The sequence below is a fragment of the Argentina anserina genome, chromosome 5, assembly GCF_933775445.1.
Source record: "Argentina anserina chromosome 5, drPotAnse1.1, whole genome shotgun sequence".
Lineage (NCBI taxonomy): Eukaryota > Viridiplantae > Streptophyta > Magnoliopsida > Rosales > Rosaceae > Argentina > Argentina anserina.
This window is the reverse complement of record NC_065876.1, coordinates 25657883-25683463: the sequence shown is the minus strand read 5'-3', so window position 1 is coordinate 25683463 and position 25581 is coordinate 25657883. Positions and strand designations below refer to the sequence as shown.

Below are 25581 nucleotides of genomic sequence, written 5' to 3'. Positions count from 1 at the left end.
CTAACCCAAGTTGCAGACTCTTAGTACACTATCCTGATCTTAGTTCTGTCACGATAAATCCAAAATGAATTTCGGATGATTAATTCGCCAAGCATATCAGACGTCCTACAAAGGTTTATATTGAAGATGGGAGAAACTGGAATTTCAAATTGACCCACACATTTCCATTTCAAATTACAATGTGATGCCGGCTTCAAAAACGCAGCGACATCCATATTTACACTTTCACTTACAACACTAACATTATGCCATTGGAAGCCTTCTTAGTTCTGCTATTCACTTGGCCACGCTCTAGAATGCAGTCATGAATCTTTCAAATCTGTGCCAAGAGGAGACGTGACACTGCCATTACGGCTGGCAGTGAATTCTTTTGATTCTACAGAAGATGGAGCCATATCTTCCTCAATTGGGAGTGTTCGCTTTGAGCCATCTAAGGCAACACCGAGAACAATATTCTCTTCTAAGGGAGGACAGGATGTAGACGGTGATGCAACAGGTTTCTCTCCATCTCGCTTTACCTGCACAGTGGTCAAAGGATTATCCGTCTTTCCACCACCTATCTCAGGTGAAATAATAGGCATAGATGTCGCTTTATCTGGAGTTGCATCTTTGAAATCAACTCCATTCTCCTTCCCTGCATATTTTGTCATCTCAATCTGCATCTGGGGTTCAGATGTTGGCATTTCTGAAGTCTTGGGATTTGTGCTTGAGTTGGAAATTGAAGTTGTCTTCTCTTCGGTTTGCACAGGAGTTAATGTCAGCTCAGGTTTATCTTCTTCATTGTCTCCAGTTGTGCGTGCTGAGCGATTAGAAGCCTTACTTTTGTCATCACTACTGATTCTGTATGATGGCTCAATCAGGAGATATGGACGATTAGTACGCACCGAAGAACGACCAAAAATGGTGTCGGCAAATGGTACATTTTCCAAGTCAGCATCACCATACACTTTCTGAACTGTGCGGAGGGGTGTGGCAAGGCGTGCCCGATGATGGCTGACAACTCTGAGAAGATCCAAGAGTATTGCCTCCTGTAGCATTAAATAAATCTTTATGAGAAATATTTAATATTCAGATCCAGAATCCTTGATAGCTTGTTATATATCTATGAACAAACATGAAATTCAGGCCTAGCAAAATATCTGGTAAACCGGCCAAAGTATGAACCCTGTCTACAGTCTGATTGACAACGTAACAACTAATTCCTTTGTTAGTCGATCCAAAAATTACCCCTATGTGCTTCTTGAAGCACCACTTATCAGGAAACTGAGGAAAGTAATATACTAAAGTCATATACATAGCAGAACAGCAGCGCATCCGCGCATGGTTAATAGCACTACCATTTTACTGAAAACTCTCAGGATCAAGCCTCCGAATCATTAATTGGAAGTCTGGAATCAATAAGTAAAACGAACCAAACTTGAAAGCACAAAGCTTGTGCAACTCTAAAACCTACTCTTTTACTTGTGTTATTAGTCGGCTTGTCTAGGAAACTTCCTAATGTTTGTAATGGCATCTAATTAAAGTTTTATCTCTACTTTTACAATTTTTCGATTCGAACATTTTGCTTTACACACATAATATTGCATAAGAGTGTGTAGTCTTACTATTACCTTCACGCAGAGATACTCTTCAATGTGAGATGTTTTCACAAAGCAAGATACCAAAATCTGTAATAAAATTGGATAAAGAATCAGATTTTAGGGCTGAAATACGGAAAAAACAATCATTAAGTGTTACAGCAGTTGCGCACACACAGAATCAAATGAACAGATAATAAAAGAAAAACCCCTATGGCACTTTTTAGATGCACAGACTGCTGAAATCAGATTATGACAGGAAAAGAAGAATAACATTGCCTGATAAAGATAAACCCGTAATGCAGAAAAGGAAGTCCAAAACTGACTAATCATGTATATTTCTACATGCTGACCAATATATGTTCCATTGATATCAAAGAAGTAGCTTTCTGCCTGTACTCCGGCCACATGCAGATGTTCATAATCAACCCAATAAAAGTAAATTGAAAACAAATTTTTTTACAAAGATTCAAGGATTTGGATGTGAGATTAACAAATAAAATCACCATGGACATATACAAATATAGCCTTCATATATACTCAATATAGAGGACTTAATTTTTTTTTTTGGAAGGTTAGGACTTATTGCTGCTGGAAAGGATAATTGAAAATATATAATGGCAAAGTAATAGAAAAGGCTTTTCTCAAATGTTGCATGCCAAATGAAGCATGCTGTCTTGAAATATGATGAATAGATATTTTCAAAAGTAATATATCCATATGAACCTCAACAATGCCAGCATACAATCCTTACCATAAGAGCCTGATTCTCTGGATTGATATCATCCAGAAACACTCTTCTATGCAACCTTTGCTGCTCTACTTGAGGATTTTTGGCTAAAACCTTGCGCATGTCAGCTACAATAATCTGAAGAAAGTAAAGGAATGGTCCATTTCTTGCATGAGATGATAGAACCATTGCAAATTTCTTGAACCATGAGCCTACACAGATCAGTGAACTGAAATACTCACATTTATTTTATTGACATCCAAATGACTAATGGCTATGTGGTTCTTGATGCGCCAGTGAGTCTTCTGGCTAAGATTCCTCACAACATTCACAGTGAACTTGTGATTTGGAATGTGAACTGCTTCTCGATCATCGCCTCTTATTATTGTTGGTGACCACCACCCCACATGCTGGTACAATTTATCAAAAATTAGAAAGGACATGCTAAACGGCAGTATTTGTTTAGCAAGGGAACCTCACTGTTTAAGGCCTCTTATTTATAGGGTGGAGGCAATGTATCAATGCATATGTAATTAGGATCTTCCCAGTTATTTACTTTTTGAATTCTATGAATTACTTGTAAACATGTATACAAACCTCAACAGTACCAGAAACTTCATAGCCTTCAATCTTAGTCTGAATCCATTCATTGACAACAAATGGCCGTGTGGCATGGATCATTACACTGGAAAGGAAGTTTGTGAATATCTGAGTTCAAAAGGCAAGGTACACAATCAACATTGATGAAAGTCTCAAATAGCATTTAACATGGATGAAAGTATACAATTGGAAAATCCAGATTGCTTATTATGAAGAAATAATAGCTATTTTAGTTTCAAGTATTTGGGGAAGAAATACGTGTACCTCACGACCAGCAAGGGTGAGCAACACTGTACCAAGACCCCCAGCTGTAAGCCATTTCTGGGTCGAGAATCCCAGCAACTCCATAAACAATGACACAGCAGCAACCCAAACTGCCGAATAAACAGCTTTGCCAGCAAAATCGAAGCCCATCTGCCAAGCAAAAAACAATTACTGTCTAAATAAGAGGATACCATACCCTCAAGATAGATAGATCTATACAATTGTAAGAAAATAAATAACAAAAGTAGAAAATTGATTGGATCAGCGGCGGATCCAGGATTGGATCATTGGGGATGCTTGAACTTAACTATAAAAAGATAGTGGATAATCTCGATGGAATGAAAGAATATTACTAATTGAAATCAAAATCGACGGGACATTTCATTGAAACCATGAAGCAATTTTTTTTAAACGCTTTGGTTTGGACTCAAATTTGTTATTTTAGTCTAATATACACTTATAACCATTGGAAAAGAATACTTATATATATCAGACAAAACGGCGTACATAGTCAAAATCTAACACAAATACACATTTGAATAAATAAGCAACGTATTAGCTAGTAATTAACCTAGCTAGCATTCTAGAAGAATAGATACTTGACTGAGGACACGCTATTGAGAAAGAAGAGTAAAGTTTAGAAGAGAAACAAATGAGTAGCATTAGTTAGTTGGGGATACTTGGCTTAGGAGAAAATCAAAAGATTTAAAACCTAATTTTTTTTCCTTGTCTTGAGCTTGGGGATGCTTGAGTCACCCAAAAAATAGGCTTGATCCGCCCCTGGATTGGATGACGAAAATATGCGACAATCTTATTTGAAAGAAGCTGATTACAAGGTACAATTCATCAGAACTTTTACCACAACTGCTCATCTTCATCGTTGTTAACTTTGTTTTCATGAGATCTAGTGCCAATTCATTTTGAGTATTACACGGTGAAAACGGAAGTCGTGGAATTCCAACGCAGTAATAAAGGCAAAACATGGAATAAAGATAGTAGCCAACTGAAAGTAACAAAAACATACATTTCTGGTATCACTTGGGTCTTTTGTCTCTGCAAAGAATTTCTGTGCTTGTTGGTTCAAGCTGCAAAGAGAAAATTAGACCACAACCCTAAATTCAGTATGAAACAAATATTAAGCTATCTCAATAGAACCCCAATACTATTCCACCGAATTGATAGATTTATTTAAGACAGCAAAGTAGCAACACTGCACTGACCTTGACAAACAGTAGGAAAATGCCAGCACTGTCGATAATGATTGTAAAAAATGTATAACTCTTTGCTTGACAGCCTGGCTAGCTTCTGATGGTAGGATTAAAGGATCCAATGCTCTGGAATACCAGATTGTATTGGTTAGTGCAGAAAATATAGTGAACAAGTAAACTCTGACAAGTTTAACTCAAACAATTTACATGCGGTAAGGAAATATACCTGCATACAAGCATTGCTCCGCCCCAAAGCATCAAAGGCCTAATGTAAGAGGTCATAACATAGTGTGACCTACTTTTCATCCAACTATTATCAGTACGCTGCAGGAAATTGCAGGGAGAATTAATCACTTCAACAAATAAACAATTTCTGTCTAAAAGCAAAGTGGTTTAAGTATAAATTATATACTTGAAAGAATATAATCCTCCCCATGCGCATTAGAGGCCCAAGACCGCAAACAGAAAAGGCAATGATGGCAACTGCCTGAATCAATTTAAGAAAAGTAGGGCTTCCACGTAAAGCATCATAAGACCTGCACAGTATGTTTGAATTCTTCAGATACCAGATACTAAATACTAATGAGATAACTATAGAATGATGTCATCTAAGTGATCTGATGTCTAATTTTATAAGCAACAAATGCAAGGAAAAACTAACAAGAAGGAGCATTTTACATTAAAGTACGCAACCGTTATACCTTGTTAAAACCACAGCAGCAGATTTCAGAGCAGGCGCCCCAGTTCCTCCACTTGGTATAAAAACAGATCTACACAAGAAAACATTACATCTGGAAGATACTGGACCTATTGGGCCTCGCACGCTGCTTAAAAGATGGAGACTGCAGGCAGCCTATTGTGAGAATCACACGTTAGAAAAGAATTTTTGCACGTCTTAGCCCTCAATACACAAGCGTGCATACATCATATGCTACACTAGAAGCCTAAGTCCCTAACCTTTACAAACAAAGCCTTCAAATAAGAAACAGTGAGAAGCTTTTTTCAGAACTAGAGCATAGTCAACCATTCAAAAACCAAGACAAGGACAACTATGTGCATAAGAACCATACCAAAAACATAAACCAGCCATTATAGAGAGCATGAAACTCAGAATCAGTGAAAAGCATACCAAGCCGTGTGACGGAAGATTGATGCTAACCATATGTACTCGACCCTTTCCTACAACACACTGCAATAACCCCAACATAATTCCATTTCAATTCATTTAACTTCAAGAAAAAAAAAACACCAAATTATAAAATAAATAAAAAACACTGAGAAATTAAAGGTAGTCATTGATGCAAATGTACAAGGAAATCTCACATACAGCATTAGGATTACTAAGGCATCCATGAACACTATGACTCCTCCTCCATTCATACAACAGCCTCATAGAACCAGCTTGAACCATTTCGTGATCCCAATGCTTTCGAATCCCGGCCCGATTCTCCGAGACTCAAAGCTCCCAAATCACTGCAACACCTACTCAACCAGCAATTCAACATTTCTCAGTTCATATTAAAATTAAACAAAAATTACCAAAATTATTAAAGAAAACAAAATTTATAGTCAATTAGAACAAAAACGCAGAGAAAAAGAATTAACTGGATAATTCCGGTTACTGATTGAACTACACAGCACTACAGAAATTAAGATTAAAATGGAATAAAAAAGTAAAATTAAGAGAATATTACTATGAACAATGAAGCTGAATGAGAAGAAGAAGAAGAAGAAGAAGATTTTGCTTTCCTTTTTTTTTTTTTTTGAAGAAGAAGAAATTGAAGGTTTCGTGTAAAGGACGCATGCGTGGGTGAGAGAGATAGAGAGAGGTGAGGAGAAGCCAGAAATGGCTGGCGTTGCGCTAACGTGCGCCGGGAGGCGTACGGGGTGGGACGACCGGGGGGTGGGAGCGTGGACCAATCAGAGTGCAGGGTTTTGGATATTCGGGTTTATGTGGCGCTCAGACTACGAAGCGCGCTATTGTGCGCGGGGCGTGCGTATTTTAGCGGCAACTTCCTCGCTTTGCCAACTAGCTGTGGTTGGTCGGTGTTATTAAGGCACGTGTTTCGGGTCTGGGTCGGGTTTGGCTTTGTTATAAAATTTGTGAAATGAATTATCTAAATATTTCTCTATGGATAATGTTTTTGGTCTTTGCAGAGTAATTGACCAAAATGATGGTCTTATATGAAGTTGTTGGCGTATTTGTTGTGAACTCTTGTTCTAGCAAACGTTTAAATAGTGTGAAGCTTTGAAACAACAAATGAGTTCAGAGTTGATTGTTCATCTTCAAGTTTTTTTCTTGTTTTTTTCATTAGCTGTAGTACATAGAAAATGATATATTAGCACATCAACTCCAGTGTACTGTAACTTTGGACATGGGCATATTCGGACTATCTATAGTACATTACAGTTTACAAGCATTGATCAATCATAGAATGCAGTCTAATTTAATCAATCAATCTCTTTAGTTCCTCTATTTCATGAATATGATTTTTCACCTCTTTATAGTACCTAATTTTGTGTGATATCATAGGTTATTGACATTCTTGTAATGATATAAATCATCATATTTATAATTGTTCCGCAACAACTATCAGCATATGCGGCGACTCCTTGGTCTAGCTGAATATATAGTGTTATTAATACAATATGCTTGAAATTATATGTTTACATATGTATGTTGTATCAGTACCCTTGATATTAATCGGTTCGGATGTTTTAGGATAGTGTTGATGACTAATATTGAGTGAAATAACCTTTTCTTTATCGTCCTTCCAAAAAAACATTTTCTTTATCTTGACGTATTGTGCCTCCCAAGGGGAGGTGATCCATATTTTTTTTTTTGCAAGGTGATCCATATCTTATATTTGATCATTGTGAAAAGTGTATAAAGTGGTTGTTACTCTTGACAAAAAAAGAATAGAAAAAATGTAAATATGATGTAGACACCTAATTTTGTGATATCATAGGTTATTGATATTCTTGTAATGATATAAATCACTCTTGACAAAATCTAGACACCGAATAGGCGTATAGGAAATGGGAAACCTTTTCCTTTCACAAGTAGGATTTGGATACTTTTGGCTATATATAAATTCGTAAGATTCCCTTGTTCGCTTGTTCTCAATTCGTTATTTCATTCGCCATCACACCCCCTAATTAACCATCTTCCGATCTATAGTTTCTAGGGGTGAGCATAAAAAGCTGAAATTCTCGATCCCGTTTCGAAATTCGTATGGATGTGATGTGATGAGATGGGACAGAGGTCTAAAAACATATGTCTTGTCCTGATCTGTTCTCGTTTCATAATAGTGGGATGTGATGTGTGACGAATAATTTTATCCCGTCTTGTAATTAAATAACTTATAATCTTGACCGTTGAATATCTCATCTTTCACCGTTGATTTATAATTCTAAGGGTTATGTACTTATGTCTTAAGCCGCAAAAGAGAACTTCATTCTCACTTTCTCAGCCTTGGTCTCAGTCTCTCCCAAGTCCCATCTCGTCGGCCTCCCTCTCCTCCTCTTTGATCTCCAACATCCTCTATGTCCCTCCCAACCTCCTCCGTTCTATGACTTCTCTCCACTATGTTCTCAAAAAGAGGAGTTTTGCGGGTTCACTTCCCACAGCCATTGCATCCACTTTCACAATCGGAGCGACCGAGCGATTCCCTCTCCTTCTTATCTTAGTCAGAGCTCTCATAATCCGGGTAAGTTAATTTCATCAAGAGATTTCAGTTTTCAAATTTCGAGTTCATTTCAATTCAAGGTAGTGTGTGTGATATTTGTGTGTGAGATTTTGATGCAGGGTTCTGATGATTACTAAACTTTGTTTTAGATAGTATGTTTGATCGATTTCACTTGCATGCCCTACTAATATTTCATTGTTAAACTTTGTTTCAATTGATTGTTACTTTCTTAGTTGATTTTTGTGTTAAAAAGACTTTGAACAATTTTGGGTTTCTTGTCATATTGGTTAAGGATGGCTAGAGGAAAGAAATCAGGTTTGGTTCAACATAATCCCTCTGCTTTAGGTTTGATTATTATTTATTAATGTTTCTGTGTGACTAATGTGTGTGTGTAACTTATATTTTGAGATGATGCATATATGGTAATGATGTGTGTGTAACTGATGTTTTTGAGATGATGCATATATGGTAATGTGAGTACTAATGCATATATGGTGTTATTGTTCTGTGAGTACCACTGATACATATATGGTAATATTTTGAGATGTTTTGTTGGACTGATCATATTTTATTGTCATCTTTTGTTAGTATGTGGTACATGTAGATGGAGGCATATACATGTCGAGGCTGCAATCTCCTAATTCTTCATCTAGTACTATCACAAGTAGAAGCAGCTCTGGCTTAAGCCATCGGGATCAGCGGCTCAGTAATTGGAAGAAGCTTGTTCAAGAAAAGGATGAAGTAGTTGCAACTCATGAAGTTGATCAATACTTGGATGTTACATTGGATATGAAGAAGATCACTTTGACATCCTGAGTTGGCGGAAGATTAATTGATTAATTAAGTTTGTGATGGATTCTTTGTCAATGTTGTTAATTGACTTTATTAATAATTGATTACTTGAAATCTTGAATGATAATTATCTCTTAGAATTGAGAAAATAGGTATTTTAAAGTCGTGGGATTAGGCTTGTCTCGTCCTGATCCCAACTGGAATTAATCCCGAGTGAGATGCATTCTTAAAAACCTTCGTTCCGTCCCAATTCCGTCCTGATTTTAAAAAGTGGGATGAGACGTGAGATGAGCTTCGTCCCGTGCCCAGTTCTAATGGTCCCATCTAGCTAATAAAGGTTTTCACTGTCTGTCATGGATTCAAATGATTAGGTGGTATGTGGTCACTCCACCGAAGGAGCACAGGTTCAGCACCTCCGTGGAAGAAGTCACACCCATCAACGTCCCACTAGGTCTGGCAAAAGCACTACCTTCACTGGCTCGACTACAAGTCCAGTTTCACTACAGTGCCCAACACCAAATCTTCGCCAGTCCATCATCTACCAGAGCATATACGGCCTCCCATCATCACCAGAAGAAACCAATTAAGCCAACCCTAGTCCACTATCATGAGGACTACATGAAGAAACTGTGCGGTGAATTCGATTTGCGCATCCTACTGAGATCTGTTGATCCACTAGGTGCAAAATTTTCTCCATATCTTTTGAAATTTGCAATCAAGCATGGAAGCAAGGAGCACACCCAAATAGTCGGTGAGATTAAGTGTGTGGGGAGGCAAATGATTAATCCGATGATGGCGAAGCGAGGTTTTTTTGCATTGCGAGTTTCGATTTTGAGAGTGTATATGACTTATCATTGCATGAGGAACATTGTTAAATCCCAAGCAAATCCCAAACCCGCAGTGCATGCTTTAAGCCAGCCACGCCAGTTACATAATGGGTTGCGATGCGATCCAAGCCAACTGCGGACGCGCCCACACGCGCATCCCGGAGACAGCTCCAGAAAACACCTTAAAGTGAAACAAGTCCCACATCGGGAAATGAGTGCTTAGCTCACCTCTACTCAACTATTAAAGGTCAGAGCCCTTTTCACTTTAGGTAAGCAATCTCAATCACTTACCGTTACTCTGCATAAATTACCATTCAGCTGACTTAAGTATCGGAGAGTTGAAGACCATGCCGACGTGGTCTTAACTCTAACGTGTTGTGTTATTTTTGATAGGAACAACATCAAGGAATACAATAAAGATCACATATGGAGTAATGAAGTGTATCACACCACGCCGTAACACACGACATTAATAGTTACTAATAATCAGGTCTCTCAAGGCGGAAGAGATTCTGGTTTGGGTTATAAGGGAAATGAACATGAGGGTTAGGGTTTTAGGGGAAGAGATTTGTAGTGAGTGCTTGGAAGAGTTTAGGATCGGTTATTGCATTGCCATGCCTTGCTCACACGTGTTTCATATCAAATGCATTCGGCAATGGCTGGCAAAGGAAAAACGCTTCTGTCCTCTTTGTCGATTTAAACTGCCTCCTCTACCTGGATCATCCCTCACATATATGTACCATCTCGATCCAATTATCTTTGCTTCTGATACAATGATCGGGGAGAGAACTCAGAGGAGCACTGATCAATCGATGCCGATTGGTCGTCTCAGACAAAATGCAACAAGCGTAAAAAACAAAAACAAAAAATTAAAAGTGGGATGGCGAAGACCCACATCATTCTCAAAAAAAAAAAAACCAAAAAAAAAATCTAATAACCTGCATGCCATGCAATAAGGCAATCGCATTCTCCATTTTCACAGGGAAAATACCCAAAAATAAAAACTATTAAAAAGGAATAAGAATCATTAAAACCTTTAATCTTGTACATATGCCTGGTTAGTCTTAAAAAAAAAAAAACTAGAGTCGTGGTTCATGTAGCCCTAACAGTGTCATTGTGGACTTTCAATATGAAGTTCATTGTGAGCAACTCGTTGACTCAAAAAATCACGACGGCATTAATTTCTTTATTTTAAATGAAGTTCTCTTTTGATAAAAGAAAAAAGAAAAGCTAAATTAAATGGAAGATATGTAGCCATAAGATAAAAAAATCCAAAGAAAAAAAAATTAAGGAAGATCAAAAAGAAAAATAAATAAATAACGGAACTTTTCGAAGTACCAATCTCCTTTTTATAAGTGGAAGATTGTGAGTTGAACTTACAACATATATGTAAGTTGTTATATCTGAATTCTTAATCTGATAAAAAAAAACAACAACAACAGAAACAAACAACCATTATATGATTCTCTATCTAAAATATGGAGTTTTTTTTTTACACACAATAAAATGATCTAGAATATTATGAGTTGAATAAGTTATTCAATCAAAGGGCCGGGCAGTAGAAGCAATAAAAATATAATTGTAAGAGAGGTAAAATCCATTATAGAGAACTATGGATGTATAGCTAGCCAGATCGTTATAAGGTACGACAGTCCCTGGTATAGTACGTACCAGGTATGGTACAGTCACTAATCATCAAACATCGTTTTAAACTCATATGGCTGCGTGCATACAATTAGCATGTACAGATGCATGCAGATTGTGATTAATTTCATATACACTATGCACTAGCTAGAAAAATTCAAAGCAAGAGCCAAGAGATTGAGAATAAATTGTAGATGGCGTGCAACTGAAAGGAACGAGGAAGAACGTATCAAGAAAACCAAACAGTTTGAACTAACAGCTACGTACATGCGGGATACAACGTACGTACTAGTAACTTCAGCTCTACTTTCTTCACTCTGAGATCTACTGAACATGTCAAACAAGAGCTACGTAATAGTACACAAATATATCGGCTTCGATCAATTATTTCAGACTAGCGATTAACATGATTGCTAAAATCAAAATAGTAAGTTGACGTATACAAAGTTGGCTACATAACACGTATGATCGACTTTTGATTCGATCAGAGTTCCATAGAATAATATGTACGTAGAAACATTGAGGTTAAATTGAAAGGGGTGCTCGCTAAAGCTGAAATTGCAAAAACCTTGATTTGATTTGGAAAATTGAGTTCGAATATATACAAAGGGTTTGTTATTGTCGTGAAAAGAAAAAGGGTCGTGGGTTACAGAAGTAACAGAACAATGCCGTGGGGCTTCTGCTGATTATGGTTAGAGAATTATACAATCTACAAGTGAAATATACAGTCTACAAGCCATTGAGAAGAATCAAGTACGTGGTCACTTATAAGAACAAAGACCTTTCCCCTTCAGTCTAGGATTCCTTACCTCGGGGTATATAAGGTAATCGTTCATGAGAGTCATTCAAATTTGGCGAGCACAAGAAAATGAAAAACATGAATTTGGTGAATTAAAAGTGTAAGGACTCTACTTAACTGATTACAAATGATCAATTGCCAAATTCTCGATATCAATTTTCTTCTAAAACCTAATCGTCTAATATAATATGTGATTGACAAGTTTGAAAACAAACCCAAAAAGCCAATAACAATTAACGCCCACGATCAATAAAGAAACCAAGGTTCAAAATAACCTTTCCAATTTCATCATTCCCACGATCCTCATGATTTCATTACTAGGGTGTTCTTAGTATATTGGTAAACACTAAACACAAATTGACCGCCCATTTCAGTGGGCCAAGTCCCCCCATTCTTTTCCAAAATTAAAACCCGCTCATTGGTACCGTTAGAGAAAAAATAACACGCGCCTCTCACGTGCCTATCTTATTTTGAATTCGCACTCAGACCGCCCTTCTCTTTAAACTTTGGACCCCCCAAATTCTCAACCCTCCGCTTTCAAATTCAAAATCGCCGAAACCCAAAATATTAATTTAAAAAATAAATAAATAGAAAAACCCCTCCTCCTCCATTTTCAGATCCATCAATCTCTTCTTCTTCTTTTAGCTCCCAATCTCTTGTGGCTCGTATTTTCATTTCTCCCTCGTTCGTTATTCCGTTTCCGTGATTCTCGCGGCGAGTACGCCGCGGCGCGGTGGTTTTGACTCAGGTGGAGCGGTTCTGGTTGCGCCGGCTGTGGATTTCTAGGGTTTCCGATCTGGATTAGATGGATAACTCGGAATGCGTGCGGGTGGCGGTCAACATCAGGCCGTTGATTACCTCCGAGCTTTTGGTCGGCTGCACCGATTGCATCTCCGTCGTCCCCGGCGAGCCTCAGGTGAGGATTTTGAGCTGTTCATTTCGGTTTTTGAATACTTGATTTTGTTTCGGTTTTTGATCGATTGATGTGGCTTTTGTTGAATCATTGAATCAAAGATTTGATTTTGAGGGATTTTTGTGATTGATGGAATTTGGGGATTTAATAAACAGGTGCAAATTGGGACTCATACGTTTACGTATGATTACGTATACGGCAGCACAGCGCTGCCGTCGAGCTCGGTGTACGACGATTGCGTTGCGCCGCTGGTGGATGCGCTCTTCCATGGTTACAATGCTACTGTGCTCGCTTATGGCCAGGTTTGATATATTGTTTTTGATTATATGTTGTTGTGGTTATCGTGTTTTTGTTTTCGTTTATGATTGAGCTGATTTGGTAGTGAACTGGTTTGATTGTTGTTTTGGTATTGTAGACGGGTTCGGGGAAGACGTACACAATGGGGACTAGCTACACTGGGGAAGGAAGCACTGGTGGAATCATACCGAAAGTGATGGAGACGATTTTCAAGAAAGTGGAGACAACCAAGGATAACACTGAGTTTTTGATCAGGGTATCGTTTATTGAGGTATATATTGAGTTCTATGACTGCTTTCAAAATTGGTGTGAACTGAAGTTATTTGGTGTGGATTGCTGATGATGTTGAATTTGCGAATCTCAGATATTCAAGGAGGAAGTGTTTGACTTGCTCGATCATTCAGCGGCTCTCTCTAAACATGAAGGGGCAACGAATGTGAAACCTGTAGCAAGAGTGCCTATCCAGATTAGAGAAACAGTGAGTGGAGGGATAACCCTTGCCGGTGTGACTGAAGCAGAGGTTAGGACAAAGGAAGAGATGGGATCACATCTGGCTCGAGGTTCTTTAGCTCGTGCTACAGGGAGCACAAACATGAACAGTCAGTCAAGGTGCTTGATTCTTTTGTCTGTTAAAGTTTTAACTATTTAAGTGAGGTGTATGTCTCTAAGTTCACGGCATAATAAATTATTACACTTTTTATTGTCATGACATTGATTCATTTATTTATGAAGTAACTAATATATTATTTCATTTCTTTTCTTTGCTTTCACAATGTAGTCGCTCACACGCAATTTTCACAATAACCATGGAGCAAAAGAAGAATGCTCACTGCCAGAGTGGAGCAAATAATGATGAAATTGGTGATGACATACTATGTGCAAAACTCCATCTAGTTGACCTAGCAGGTTCTGAGCGGGCAAAACGAACGGGTGCAGATGGCATGCGCTTGAAAGAAGGTAATTATAGTGTTTCTTGTGTGGAAGCTTTCTTGTATAATGGAACTATCCAATTCAAATTTGATGGGGCTGTGGCAGATCAACCCATTAAATTAAAATTACCTCATGTTTTTGTGTATTGTTTTAAGTGGCTGCACATTTGTTGTTCTTGTAACAGGCATTCATATCAACAAGGGTTTACTTGCTCTCGGCAATGTGATTAGTGCCCTTGGAGATGAGAAAAAGAGGAAAGAAGGTGGACATGTTCCCTACCGTGATAGCAAGTTAACTCGCTTGTTACAGGTATGCGAACTGTTTTCTCTTAATCTGGTGATGCTGATCCTCAGTTCTTGTAAGTTTGAGACATGTCTTTAGCTGACTATTTAAAATCAAATATATAGGATTCACTTGGGGGAAACAGCAAGACTGTGATGATTGGTATGTTGCACTAGTTTTCTTTCTGTAAAGTGCTTCTGACAATTGGGATAATTCATTTCTCACTATTCATTTCTTTAGTTTCTAATTTCATCTTCTTTTGCCTTTTGATAGCTTGTGTTAGTCCAGCTGACACAAATGCCGAAGAGACCTTGAATACTTTAAAATATGCTAACCGTGCTCGTAATATTCAAAACAAGGCAGTGGTAAGTTTTGGGTGACATAATTCGATCATATGGTTTGCTGTTGGCATTTACTCTCATTATCTTATGTATACTCTTTATTTTTAGGTGAATCGTGATCCGATGGCTGCTCAGTTACAATTGATGCGCAGCCAAATTGAGCAGTTGCAGACAGAACTTCTATTTTACCGCGGTGATGCTAGTTTACCATTTGAAGAATTGCAGGTATATACTACTTTAGAAGAAGTTTGAAAGAGTGCTTTTTAAAGTTTGTTATGTGTTTAATGATTTTAAGTCTTTCAATAACCCTCCTTTTTACTAGATTCTTAAACACAAAGTTTCATTGCTGGAGAAAAGCAATATGGAATTGAAGCAGGAGCTTCAGGGACGTCGAATGACTTGTGAACATCTAACACAACGCGCACTTGAAGCTCAGGTGTGCTAAGGTTGAAATGATGTTTATTGATATTAACTAGGCCATGACAGTTGACTAATATTTTATATATCAGGTTGAGAAAGATAAACTAGCCATGAAAATTGAAGCCTTCCGAAATGGTAAATCTTGGGATGAGATTGATTCCAATCCAGTTCAGGTCTGTAATTCTTCCACTAGCCAGATAATGCATTATGTTTTTTCCCTTTGCTCATTGTCTTACTGTGGCTATCTGTTAGAATAGAGAGTAAACCGTGAAATGGCTTTTTAATTCTTTCCAGGAATATGACATGCTGACAAATTATGTGTCAAGAATTCAAGAGTTAGAGGGGGAATTATTATGCATGAAAAACTCACGTAGCAGGAGACCTAATGAATGTATTGAGGGGGATGGCGACGGCTTTCACTCAAAGAACATATTATTCCCATGTGATAATGATTTTTCATCTGACTGTGATGCCAAAGATGGGGACGTTTCTGGTAAGATATGAATATTCCCTTTCTGTTTTGTCATTTTTTTCACTTATGTAGTTGATCATATATTATCTAATTAGTTTTTTCCTTCATTATAATGTCATCTACCCCCATCAAGCCTCCCTGTCTTACTTTCTGTTACAGCTATTTGTCAATAACTTTTATTGTTATGGGGTACAAAGTATGAGTCTGTCATAGTTTATCCTTGGACTGGTAGTGGATGTTACAGGCTAATATGGGGTTCTTTGGACTAATTATGGTGATGTCTTTGAAAATTTTCTTGAGCAGAACAAGTAAAGATGAGATGTCATTTTGGCCTTGAGTTGAAAAAAAAAACATTTGGGGGGGGGGGGAATTGGATTGTTGTGTCGATGATGTCTTCAAATATCTGGATCAAAAAGCTTTTGTCTCATGTATATATATATATATTAAGTTACACTACTGTGATGTATTGTTGTATAATACATCAGTTATCTGTGAACAACTTCTTCTCAAGACTTGTACAATAAGATATGTCTCTAATGAATCATTTGCACTCAAATTGAATATTTGTAGATGTTATAGAAGATGTGGAAAAAGAGCAAGAACATTCTTCTCTTCAACAAAAATTGGATCAGGAGCTGAAAGAATTGGACAAAGCTCTTGAGCAAAAGGAGGTAAGTTTCTTCCCTGGAGATATTGAAGCGATTATCAGTGGTTGTATCATCCTACTGTTGTCTACATATTGCTTGTTTTTTTCTTCTTCTCTCCATTCTCTTGGGTGTATGACTGTATAGTCACTTTGTCCATATTTTGTTTTTTTTTTTGACTGCCCATAAAGGCCGAGATGAAGCGGGTTGCGAGTTCTGATACCTCGGTTCTTAAGCTGTATGAGAAGAAGGTTCAAGAGTTAGAACATGAGAAGAAAGCCCTTCAGGTTAGTTTTTGGCTGCTACTATGTTGTCAAATTTATATGATTAGTTTGGCTAAAAGATCTTATAATTACTATGTTCAGAGAGAGATTGATGAGTTGAGACATAATCTGTCCAATATCTCATCTACTTCTGGGGATGGTGCTCAAAAGTTGAAGGATGATTATCTTCACAAGCTTAATCTTCTTGAGGGACAGGTGCGTAGACTGATAGACAATTAGTGTTACCCCTTGGATAGCATTTTCATATTTCCGACTTACTTTTTGGTTTGCAGGTTTCTGAGCTGAAAAAGAAACAGGATGCTCAAGCCCAACTGTTGAGGCAGAAACAGAAAAGCGAGGAGGCAGCAAGAAGACTACAAGATGAAATTCAGAAAATAAAGACTCAAAAGGTGTTATTTGTTGTTGAATCAATGAATTGTGTTTGTTCTCTGAGTTGTTTATTAATACAAGGTTATTTCCTAGGTTCAATTGCAACACAAGATCAAACAGGAGTCTGAGCAATTTAGATTGTGGAAAGCATCACGGGAAAAGGAAGTTCTTCAGGTATATAGAATGCAGTATATAAATCATATAATATATGTTTAATTTTGGGGTATTATTTTAACAAGAGCCACATACTTGCTATATGAGTTAATTGAACACGAATAGCAGATCAGTTATGAATTTAATCATTTTTAGTTGACATATGATGATGATTCTGGGTGCTGTTAATTTTGATGTTATTTTGCAATCCCTGAAGGACAATAACTGCTATGATTAAAACCTACAGGGACCAAGGTAGAATGCAGTCCAAATTGCGGACAGAGACATGAAGTAGTTTAGCTTTTAATTATGTAACCACTGAAAATTTTAGATAGTTATATTAGTTTTTTTTGAAGTGAAGATGTCAGAATGATATCTGTTGATTTTTTCTCTCATGTATCGTCTGTTAGCAGATTAATCCTGTTACTCATTTCAAAATGTTATCTGCTCTTTTCTTTTTGGTTAGGGAGAACACCTTTACCTGGATGTATACGATATATACTTATAAGGATTCAATTTAGGATGCTGTACATACCGTAGCTTGATTATACCGTATTTTCAATCAATATTGGTAACTAGAAGGTACTGAATCTTCTTTATTTTTCTGTCATCAGCTGAAGAAAGAGGGAAGGAGGAATGAGTATGAGATGCACAAGCTATTGGCTTTAAACCAGAGGCAAAAAATGGTAAGCAAAACATTTGTGTGGGATGCCCTTGGTTTATAGAAAGATATGCTCACTTCTCTACACTTACCAGGTTCTGCAACGAAAGACAGAAGAAGCTAATACAGCCACAAAAAGGCTAAAGGAGCTTTTGGAATCCAAAAGGACTTCACGTGAAACGTCTGGTCAAAATGCTCCTGGTATTCAGGTAATTGTAGCTCGAATCAGTCTAATACAAGAAAAACCATATTAACAATGGAATTTTTGTATTTAAGCTATGGAGTTGGACATGCTGTAGCCTGTGTAGGTAAATGGTGTCGAAAAATTAAGTGGAATGACATTATCCTATCTTTTAATTAAATAGAAAAATTAACACTGGACTGGACACATCCTTCTGATGTACATGATAGTGAAGTAGTTTGAGTATTGTTTTAGCTTGTTTTCTTAATACAGCAATTTCTATTTATGTAAACAGGGATCTAACTGTCTCTTCACTCTATATGACTGACTGGATGTAATGTTTTTTATTTTATAGTTATGCATTGGGATGCTGTTCCTACATGTAACTGTTTTCTATGTATAGGCTCTGATGCAGGCAATTGAACTTGAGCTTGAAGTCACAGTTAAGACACATGAAGTGAGATCTGAGTATGAGCGGCAAATGGAAGAGTAAGCCTTTGATTCTGCTGGAATTATTTATAAATAGATATCTTAAAGAGTTTTACAATTGGCTTGCTTGAAGGTGGCATTAGACTTAGACATGTACAACTGTTATCATCAAGTATAAAGAACTGCATTGTCATTAGCTATGAAGAAACTGTATAGCAAATATTATTCCAGACATGTTGAAAAGTTTTAAGGAGTTAAGTCCATCAGTATTGTGAACCTAGGGAGATGTACTTCGATCGTAGAGTATATTAACAATAACTCTGGAAAAATTCATGTGAATGTAAGTGTTTGCAGTATCACTCTTTGTTTGTACTTTTTACATGATAACATCATGTGTGAAGAACCTAGGCAATCATACATTTCAACCCCTCCAATATGTTGGATATATTCTTGCTCAACGAATTTGCAGTTATCCATAGTTTTTGTATTCCATTTGAACAAAGCCATGCTCTCTGACCGATGACTTTCCATATGGTTATTTTTCAACTTTTTTTTTTGACTGGGACAGAGTTTCTTATGCGGCAATTCTCTAATCAATTTCATTCTGAACTTTGGTGCTACAGGCGCGCTAGGATGGCCAAGGAAAGAACTAGGCTAATACAAGAACAGAGTAACCTATAGTGAGTATTTTTGAAGTGGATTGAATATTATGTTTGCCATGTTACATTTATCTTGTATATAACTTTGTTTCTAATGGTGCTAATGCAGTGATTCCTCGGGAATAATGTCTCCTGGTGCTAGAAATTCAAGGATTTTTGCACTTGAAAACATGCTTGCTACTTCATCTAGCACCATGGTGTCTATGGCATCACAATTGTCTGAAGCCGAAGAGCGTGAGCGAGGTTTTAATGGTAGGGGACGTTGGAATCAAGTGAGGTCTCTTCCAGATGCTAAAACCTTGATGAATCATCTGTTCAACTTAGCTTCCTCTGCCAGGTAATAGATTCTATATTAATAGAAATAGATGTGCAACCATCACAGTCACACATGCTTTGGTATATGACTAGAATTTCCTGTTTCAAGGTGCTTGTTACGAGATAAAGAAGTCGCGTACAGAGAGCAGGATTTGGAAATAAGAGATTTGAAGGAAAAAGTAGTAAGCCTCAACAGTTCGCTCAGAAAGTTGGAGACCAAAAATGCTGAACTTATGCGTCAGGTGAAGTCAACAGCTATATTGAATACAACTTTGAGTGTAGTCCTTTACATATTTTATTTATATTATAGTATAAATGTGGATCTTGTGACAGGATGTGGGTCTAGCTATTGAAATTATTGAACATCAACTAGTAAATGAATTCCAGTAAAATAGTAAAATACTAAACATGGTCTGTTTGTCGACACATTTGGTTTCATATTATTTTTTCCCATTAGGTTTCTAAAGTTTTCTTTTTCTTTTTATGAATGCTAACTCTTGTTTGGTTAATCTTTTATTGCAACAGAACTCAGCGTTGAAGAAATCAGAAAATGGACATAAGTATGATTTGCGCAAGCTAGTAAGTCTTCTTCATACGGCCATGTTATAAACCACTCATGGCCATTATGTTTTGATTTAAGTTGATTGAAAAATATATTATTAGTCTTTCTTCTTGGAATTCACTGAATTACTGGTGCTTTATGTGCTTCAGGATTCACGGACATCATTCATCTTGGAGGACATGGATACTGACTCAGATGATGAGTGGATAGCATCAGGAAAGCCAAAGACTAAAAAGAGAAAGTCCAAGTATGAAAGTTCGAGTGAAGGTTTCAACTCGTCAAGTACTAATGACTCTGGAGGCTTCAAGTTAGACAATGCTGGTGAGGGGATAGTCTGTGTGATGAAGAAAAGTGAGCTGGGTGTATGCTGCTTCTGTAGCAAAACCTCATCCTGCAAAACAAATAAATGTCAGTGTCGAACTAGTGGAGGATCATGTGGGGCATCATGTGGTTGTGTGCCTGCTAAGTGTTCAAATAGAGAATCTAGCCTAGTTGAGGTCCATGGGACTCCCGAAGGAGAGACTGCTCGAGGAATTGGCATTGATGAAGACACTGAAACAGATAAGTATCAGCTTCTTGCTTCTCAGGGTGCCAAATTACTTCAGAATGCACTAGTTGAGAGGCCTAGTGAAACAACCGATGATGATGGACCAAGAAGGAAAGCTCTTTCAGAGATTGGAAATACGTTGGTATACTTTATACTCATCCTACATTGTTTATATTGAATAGCTGGTTCAAATTGCTGGACTAGTTCTATTCACTTGAACACTGTTTTGGTCTAAAGGATTTCTATAAATGCAGGTCAAATCCAATGCACCGAAGCCTAGCGAGAGAAAGAAATGGAGAAGAAGAGGCACAATTCAACTTGTTACAAATGCTCCGCCTCCCTCGCAGCCAGCAACTGCTGAAGCACCTCAGAGGCCAGATAAAGGGGCACCAGAGGCACCCATCCCTATGAAGCTTCCCAGGGCAATGCGATCAGCTGCATCGAATGGTGGCAACCCATTTAGAGAAAGGAATTCTGACAAATCAGATCAATCTGGTGTCAACAAGGATGCCGGTGTTGCTGCGCCAAGAAGTCCTCTCCGGCAGAACAAAACATCAGATGAGAAGGAGAACTGCGGCCTTTAAATATCATTTCTCCCTCGGCATTATTTATACCATTAGTAGCGGGAAGCTGTGAAGCCAAAGATGCATGTCCAGTACTGACTTAGGTTAGTTGACTGTGTTCGACGTGGCTAGCGATGTCTAAAGTATTATGGCTATGGGACTGATCAGTCCCTAAAGCCTTTGATTTTTTGTTTGGTTTGCTGGAGAGATGTAGATGCTTAGGTGTCTTTCTTTGATGTGTTTAGATGGTCATCAGGAGTGTTGTTCAAGTTAATGCCTCTGCAGCATTTGTAGTGGCATTTACTAGTGACATGAATCCTTTGAGAGATATTGTCCACATACATTCAATTAATTTGACACATTGTTCATAAAATTTTCCAATTGGTTCCTGAAATACGGCACATTGTAGTAATTTTTTTTCTCAAATTTTCAGCCACAATAGGTGGTTCTGTGAAGGTGAAAATCTAGACCTGAGAGCGAGAGGAGCAGCGGGAGAGCGATGAACGAACTCGGCGGGCCGGACTCCGATCTGGCTGACGACGACTCGCTTCCCCAAGCTGGCGATCACTAGGCTGCTGGAATTGGCGGCCATACAATTAAGACTGACTAAGAGAAAAAGAGAGAAGAACAAGAAGAAGATTAGATATTTGTAGAAGATTAGAGAGTGATGAGGTGTTTATAGAGTGGAGGAGAGCGAGTGAGTGTAGCTGATCCTTGAGCTCACTTACCCGTACGTACACTGCGAAGCGGTGCCGTTTCGGGGTATGACTGGTTGCGTTTAAATCCACAAAGGGTTATATTGTCTTTTTGATAACGTACTGGAGCGTATTTGTCCGTTTTATACTCGAATTCGACATCTTCCGGCGCGTTTCTGAGCGTATCCTTTGGTGTTAAATGATATGTTCTCAAAAACTTATCGGATATGTGCCCAATGTTCCCGGATGTAGCCGGAGACAGATCAGTGTGTCAAGGAAAAGACAATTGTACCTCTAAGTAGTTTCTTGGTTTACAGCCAATGGTCTAAATATCGTTTTTCGTATCGTATCGGTCGAGAGGTAAAACGATATATCGGGGGATATATCGGTTTTATCGGGGATATATCGGTTTTATCGGATTTGCTTATTTTCAATAAAATTTATAAAATTATACTTCAATATGTATCAAATAAACTAAAAAACGGTACTAAGTAAACTAAAGAAAATAAATACTTAATTTAATGACAATTAAAGTACACGAACGACATCTAATAATAAAAATAGGCATTTAAGAATGATTATTTAGACTTGAAATTCATCATATATATTTAAAATATATATAAAGTAAAAATATATATGAAAAAATGAAAAAAAAAGTTTTTCAAAAAAAAAAGAAGAGGAAATAAATATTAAAAAATTAAACAAAAATTGAGAAAAAAAAAAAAAATCAAAGTTTGACCGATATATCGGAGTTTGACCGATATTTGACCGATATATCGGAATTTGACCGATATTTGACCGTTAACCGATATAGTCAACCGATATGGCGATATCGTATCGTTTTCTAAATATCGCCGATATATCCGATATTTAGAACACTGTTTACAGCCCCACCAATGCCGTTGGTGTCGTGGCAAAATTTGGAGGTAACGTGGTCAACTAGTAATGGGAATAATGGCTGTGGGTGTCGATTATTGACTGTTTAGTAGATTAATACTTCCCTTTTATAAATGGCTATGGGTGTGTGCTCTCTACAATAATGTAATCAAGACTAAGAAAAGTAAAAAATGCCGGATGAAGTTAACAGAAAATTTTCAAAAATGTTCTGAAGTGCTATTTAAGTACCATATGATATTATAGTTTTTAAGTGCTATTTAAGTAGTTCTTAGCATTTTGGTATCATTGCTGGAATTGGAAAAGCCCTAGTGAAGCAAAGTTCACAAGCAGTACCTGTGGCTATCTGTTGTATTCTTAAAATCGGATCTTTGTTTGTTAAATGTCAAGTAGAAGGTGGTTGTAATTTAGTGCTAGCTTTTTCAGTAGTATAAATGTGACATAGAGAATGTTTGGTAATAGATTGTTTTCCTGGTTCAATTTTCCATACTACCAGTCTACGGTGTCTACCACCAATTAGTACTTAGTTAAATGCAACTTTCATTTTATTCCCTACTTTGATGGCAAGAGTTAGTGCTCTTGTTTCGTATCATTTTTTAAACTGTGAGAACAGAGATGGCAGAAACTGATTAACGGGAACAGTATAAACAGCTCCTGTGGCTACATATTAGTTTGCAAAGACACGGCTCATCTTTTCCTCCTTCAATATAATTTAAGATCTTCACAGAAATTAAGTAGTTGAATATAAAAGCATAAAAATTATCTGATGCCAAAGGAATTGGCATTTTTGCTGAGTTTAAAGATATATTTGAATCATCACTTTTGAAATCAATTTTCTATATGGATATGAGTTTGTGAAGATCAAAGTTAGTATCAATGTCAAATAGAGCCGATTTATACATTGCAGAATCACAAGTAGAGTGAAAAAATCATCCAACTTTCTTAATGTAATTACAGAAAGGCTTAATATCTCTTTTATGTTCTTTCTTAAACTTTAATTCAAAGAGCTTGCAACCAGTGGTTCATGACTGAAATTTCAAATATATAAGTGTGTAACATCTTTAGAATTCTTGTATAGCAAGACACTCTCAGTGAAACATAAAAAATGAAAAGCTTTGAAAGGCCACCTGGATGGAATCAAACTCATCTGTAAGGGAGAAGCTGCCATTGGGTTTGCTACTTAAATTTGGCGTACCCCGTTTAGCAATGCAGCTACAGATCATTGGTAATAGTTTGTATTTTTACTGTTCTTTGGTGTTTTCCACAATCATAATCTCATGTCTTAATCCATTGACATAAACTAGTCATTTTGTTTTCATTTTTTCCAGCTACAGATCATTGGTCTTGGTTTATATTTTACTGTTCTTTCGCCTCTCCTAATCTTGACAGGAAATTTGGGAACCCCGTAATCATATTGGCCTGCCAGGTCGTATAAAGCTTCTGTAGTTCACAATGCTGGTGCCGGAAGCACATTACCAGCATTCGTCACCATATCTATAGATGACTTCATTACTCCATCATACTTGAAGTGTGTAATTGTAATTGATTGTGGCTTTGGAACTCATTGGCATAGTACGATTTATATCCATATTTTAGCTCATAATAAAAAGAATGTGATTTTATAGACGTACATAATTTGGTGTACTGATTTTGAATGAGTTTGAATTCTTTGTATGTAATTTCTATCCCCACTAATGAGGATGGCATTCTACTGATTTTAAATGGAATTTGAACTCTTTGTATGTATGATATGGTTTGTGAAAAAAGAAAAGAAAAAAACAACCAAAAGTAACTGAAGCAACCAAACCAATAAACAAAATTAATTTCATTGAAGAAAGTATAAGATAAAGTAATGAGATAAAAGGAATCAACTGTATTGATAATGAAATATTTAACAAAATTACATTATGAACTGGTTTGAGCAGCAACCAGACAAATAAACTAGAACTGGGTTACTACACTAGGATCCTGAGAGTGGTAGCACAAGTAGTATTGGATTTTAAGAATCTCCAACTCAGCATCATCCATCACCAACCAAATTATAGCCCGTCGTCTGCTCCAAGATGATCTTCAAAGCGGAAGTTGAAGCTGGTGCATTTATCAGACTGAAATTGGGAGGCACGATCCATAGGAGTGATATCATTATCAAGAGTAAAAGAAAATGTTTGATCATCATCATGGGAGGATATCTCGTGTCTGAGCTTCTCTTGTGTTTCTGTTGCAAGATTATTGATGTACTACACCCTAATTATGTACTGGCCCTGCATTGGATTTGGAATGAAACCTTGCATCCAGTTGTGATAATTTCGTAGGTGCCAGATGGAAGTTAAATTATTCGGCAATTATAACGTTATACATATGAATAATTCTACAGTGTAATATGCTTTGGTCCATTGGTTGATCAAACGCTTTATTGCTTGTCTCTGCCATATTAGGGTAAACCTCTGGCTTTTGGGTTGCCTATATTGGAGTCATTAACGAATGGTTCTGCTAAAGAATTTAGAATGACTGGATATGGAAGAGCACCAACTCTTATATATTGTTTACCACATAACCGATTGGAAACTTTGATATAGAAGATATAGGCATATATGAACTGTGTCTGATGGTTTATATTGTTATCTGAAAAATTTTAATTGGCTCATCTCCTGCTTACATTTTCTTTTGTTATATGTGATAAACATGCATCAAATTTCTTGACTCTTGATTCCTTCCGGAGGTTTCTGTAACAGATGATGGAGAGGGTGATGTGTTTGATGTAGCTGCTGAAGATTTGTATATGTTTCTTACTCGTGCTAAATCCTTGTTTTCTTTCCTTATCTCTTGTATTTAGTTGGTTA

At 37.2% G+C, this 25581-nt stretch overlaps 2 protein-coding genes across 3 annotated transcripts; one reads left to right on the top strand and one right to left on the bottom strand.

Annotated features, from left to right (window-relative positions):
• Positions 1-103: 103 nt before the first annotated feature.
• On the bottom strand, positions 104-6116 carry LOC126793613 (mechanosensitive ion channel protein 2, chloroplastic-like). 2 transcript variants are annotated; one of them, XM_050520182.1, is made up of 14 exons: positions 6074-6116; positions 5707-5861; positions 5509-5568; positions 5081-5232; positions 4792-4915; positions 4606-4703; positions 4392-4505; positions 4196-4256; positions 3172-3321; positions 2905-3015; positions 2550-2717; positions 2332-2445; positions 1611-1667; positions 104-1028 (listed from the first exon to the last, which is right to left on the bottom strand). In XM_050520182.1, the coding sequence occupies exons 2-14, from the start codon at positions 5788-5790 to the stop codon at positions 303-305; spliced, it is 2019 nt and encodes a 672-aa protein (XP_050376139.1). In that variant the 5' UTR covers positions 5791-5861; positions 6074-6116; the 3' UTR covers positions 104-302. The 2 variants fall into 2 exon arrangements, with proteins under 2 accessions (XP_050376139.1, XP_050376138.1); XM_050520181.1 differs by having other exon boundaries at positions 5985-6112.
• Positions 6117-12709: 6593 nt separating this feature from the next.
• On the top strand, positions 12710-21496 carry LOC126796276 (kinesin-like protein KIN-4C). Its single transcript, XM_050523057.1, has 26 exons — positions 12710-13046; positions 13199-13345; positions 13459-13611; positions 13705-13949; positions 14119-14297; positions 14455-14579; positions 14678-14714; positions 14826-14917; positions 15002-15118; positions 15216-15329; positions 15403-15486; positions 15608-15806; positions 16356-16456; positions 16621-16716; positions 16795-16908; positions 16986-17102; positions 17176-17256; positions 17850-17921; positions 17992-18105; positions 18481-18566; positions 19130-19186; positions 19275-19502; positions 19590-19722; positions 20006-20059; positions 20192-20731; positions 20844-21496. Exons 1-26 carry the CDS (start codon positions 12936-12938, stop codon positions 21171-21173), a joined length of 3726 nt encoding a protein of 1241 aa, XP_050379014.1. The 5' UTR covers positions 12710-12935; the 3' UTR covers positions 21174-21496.
• Positions 21497-25581: the final 4085 nt, after the last annotated feature.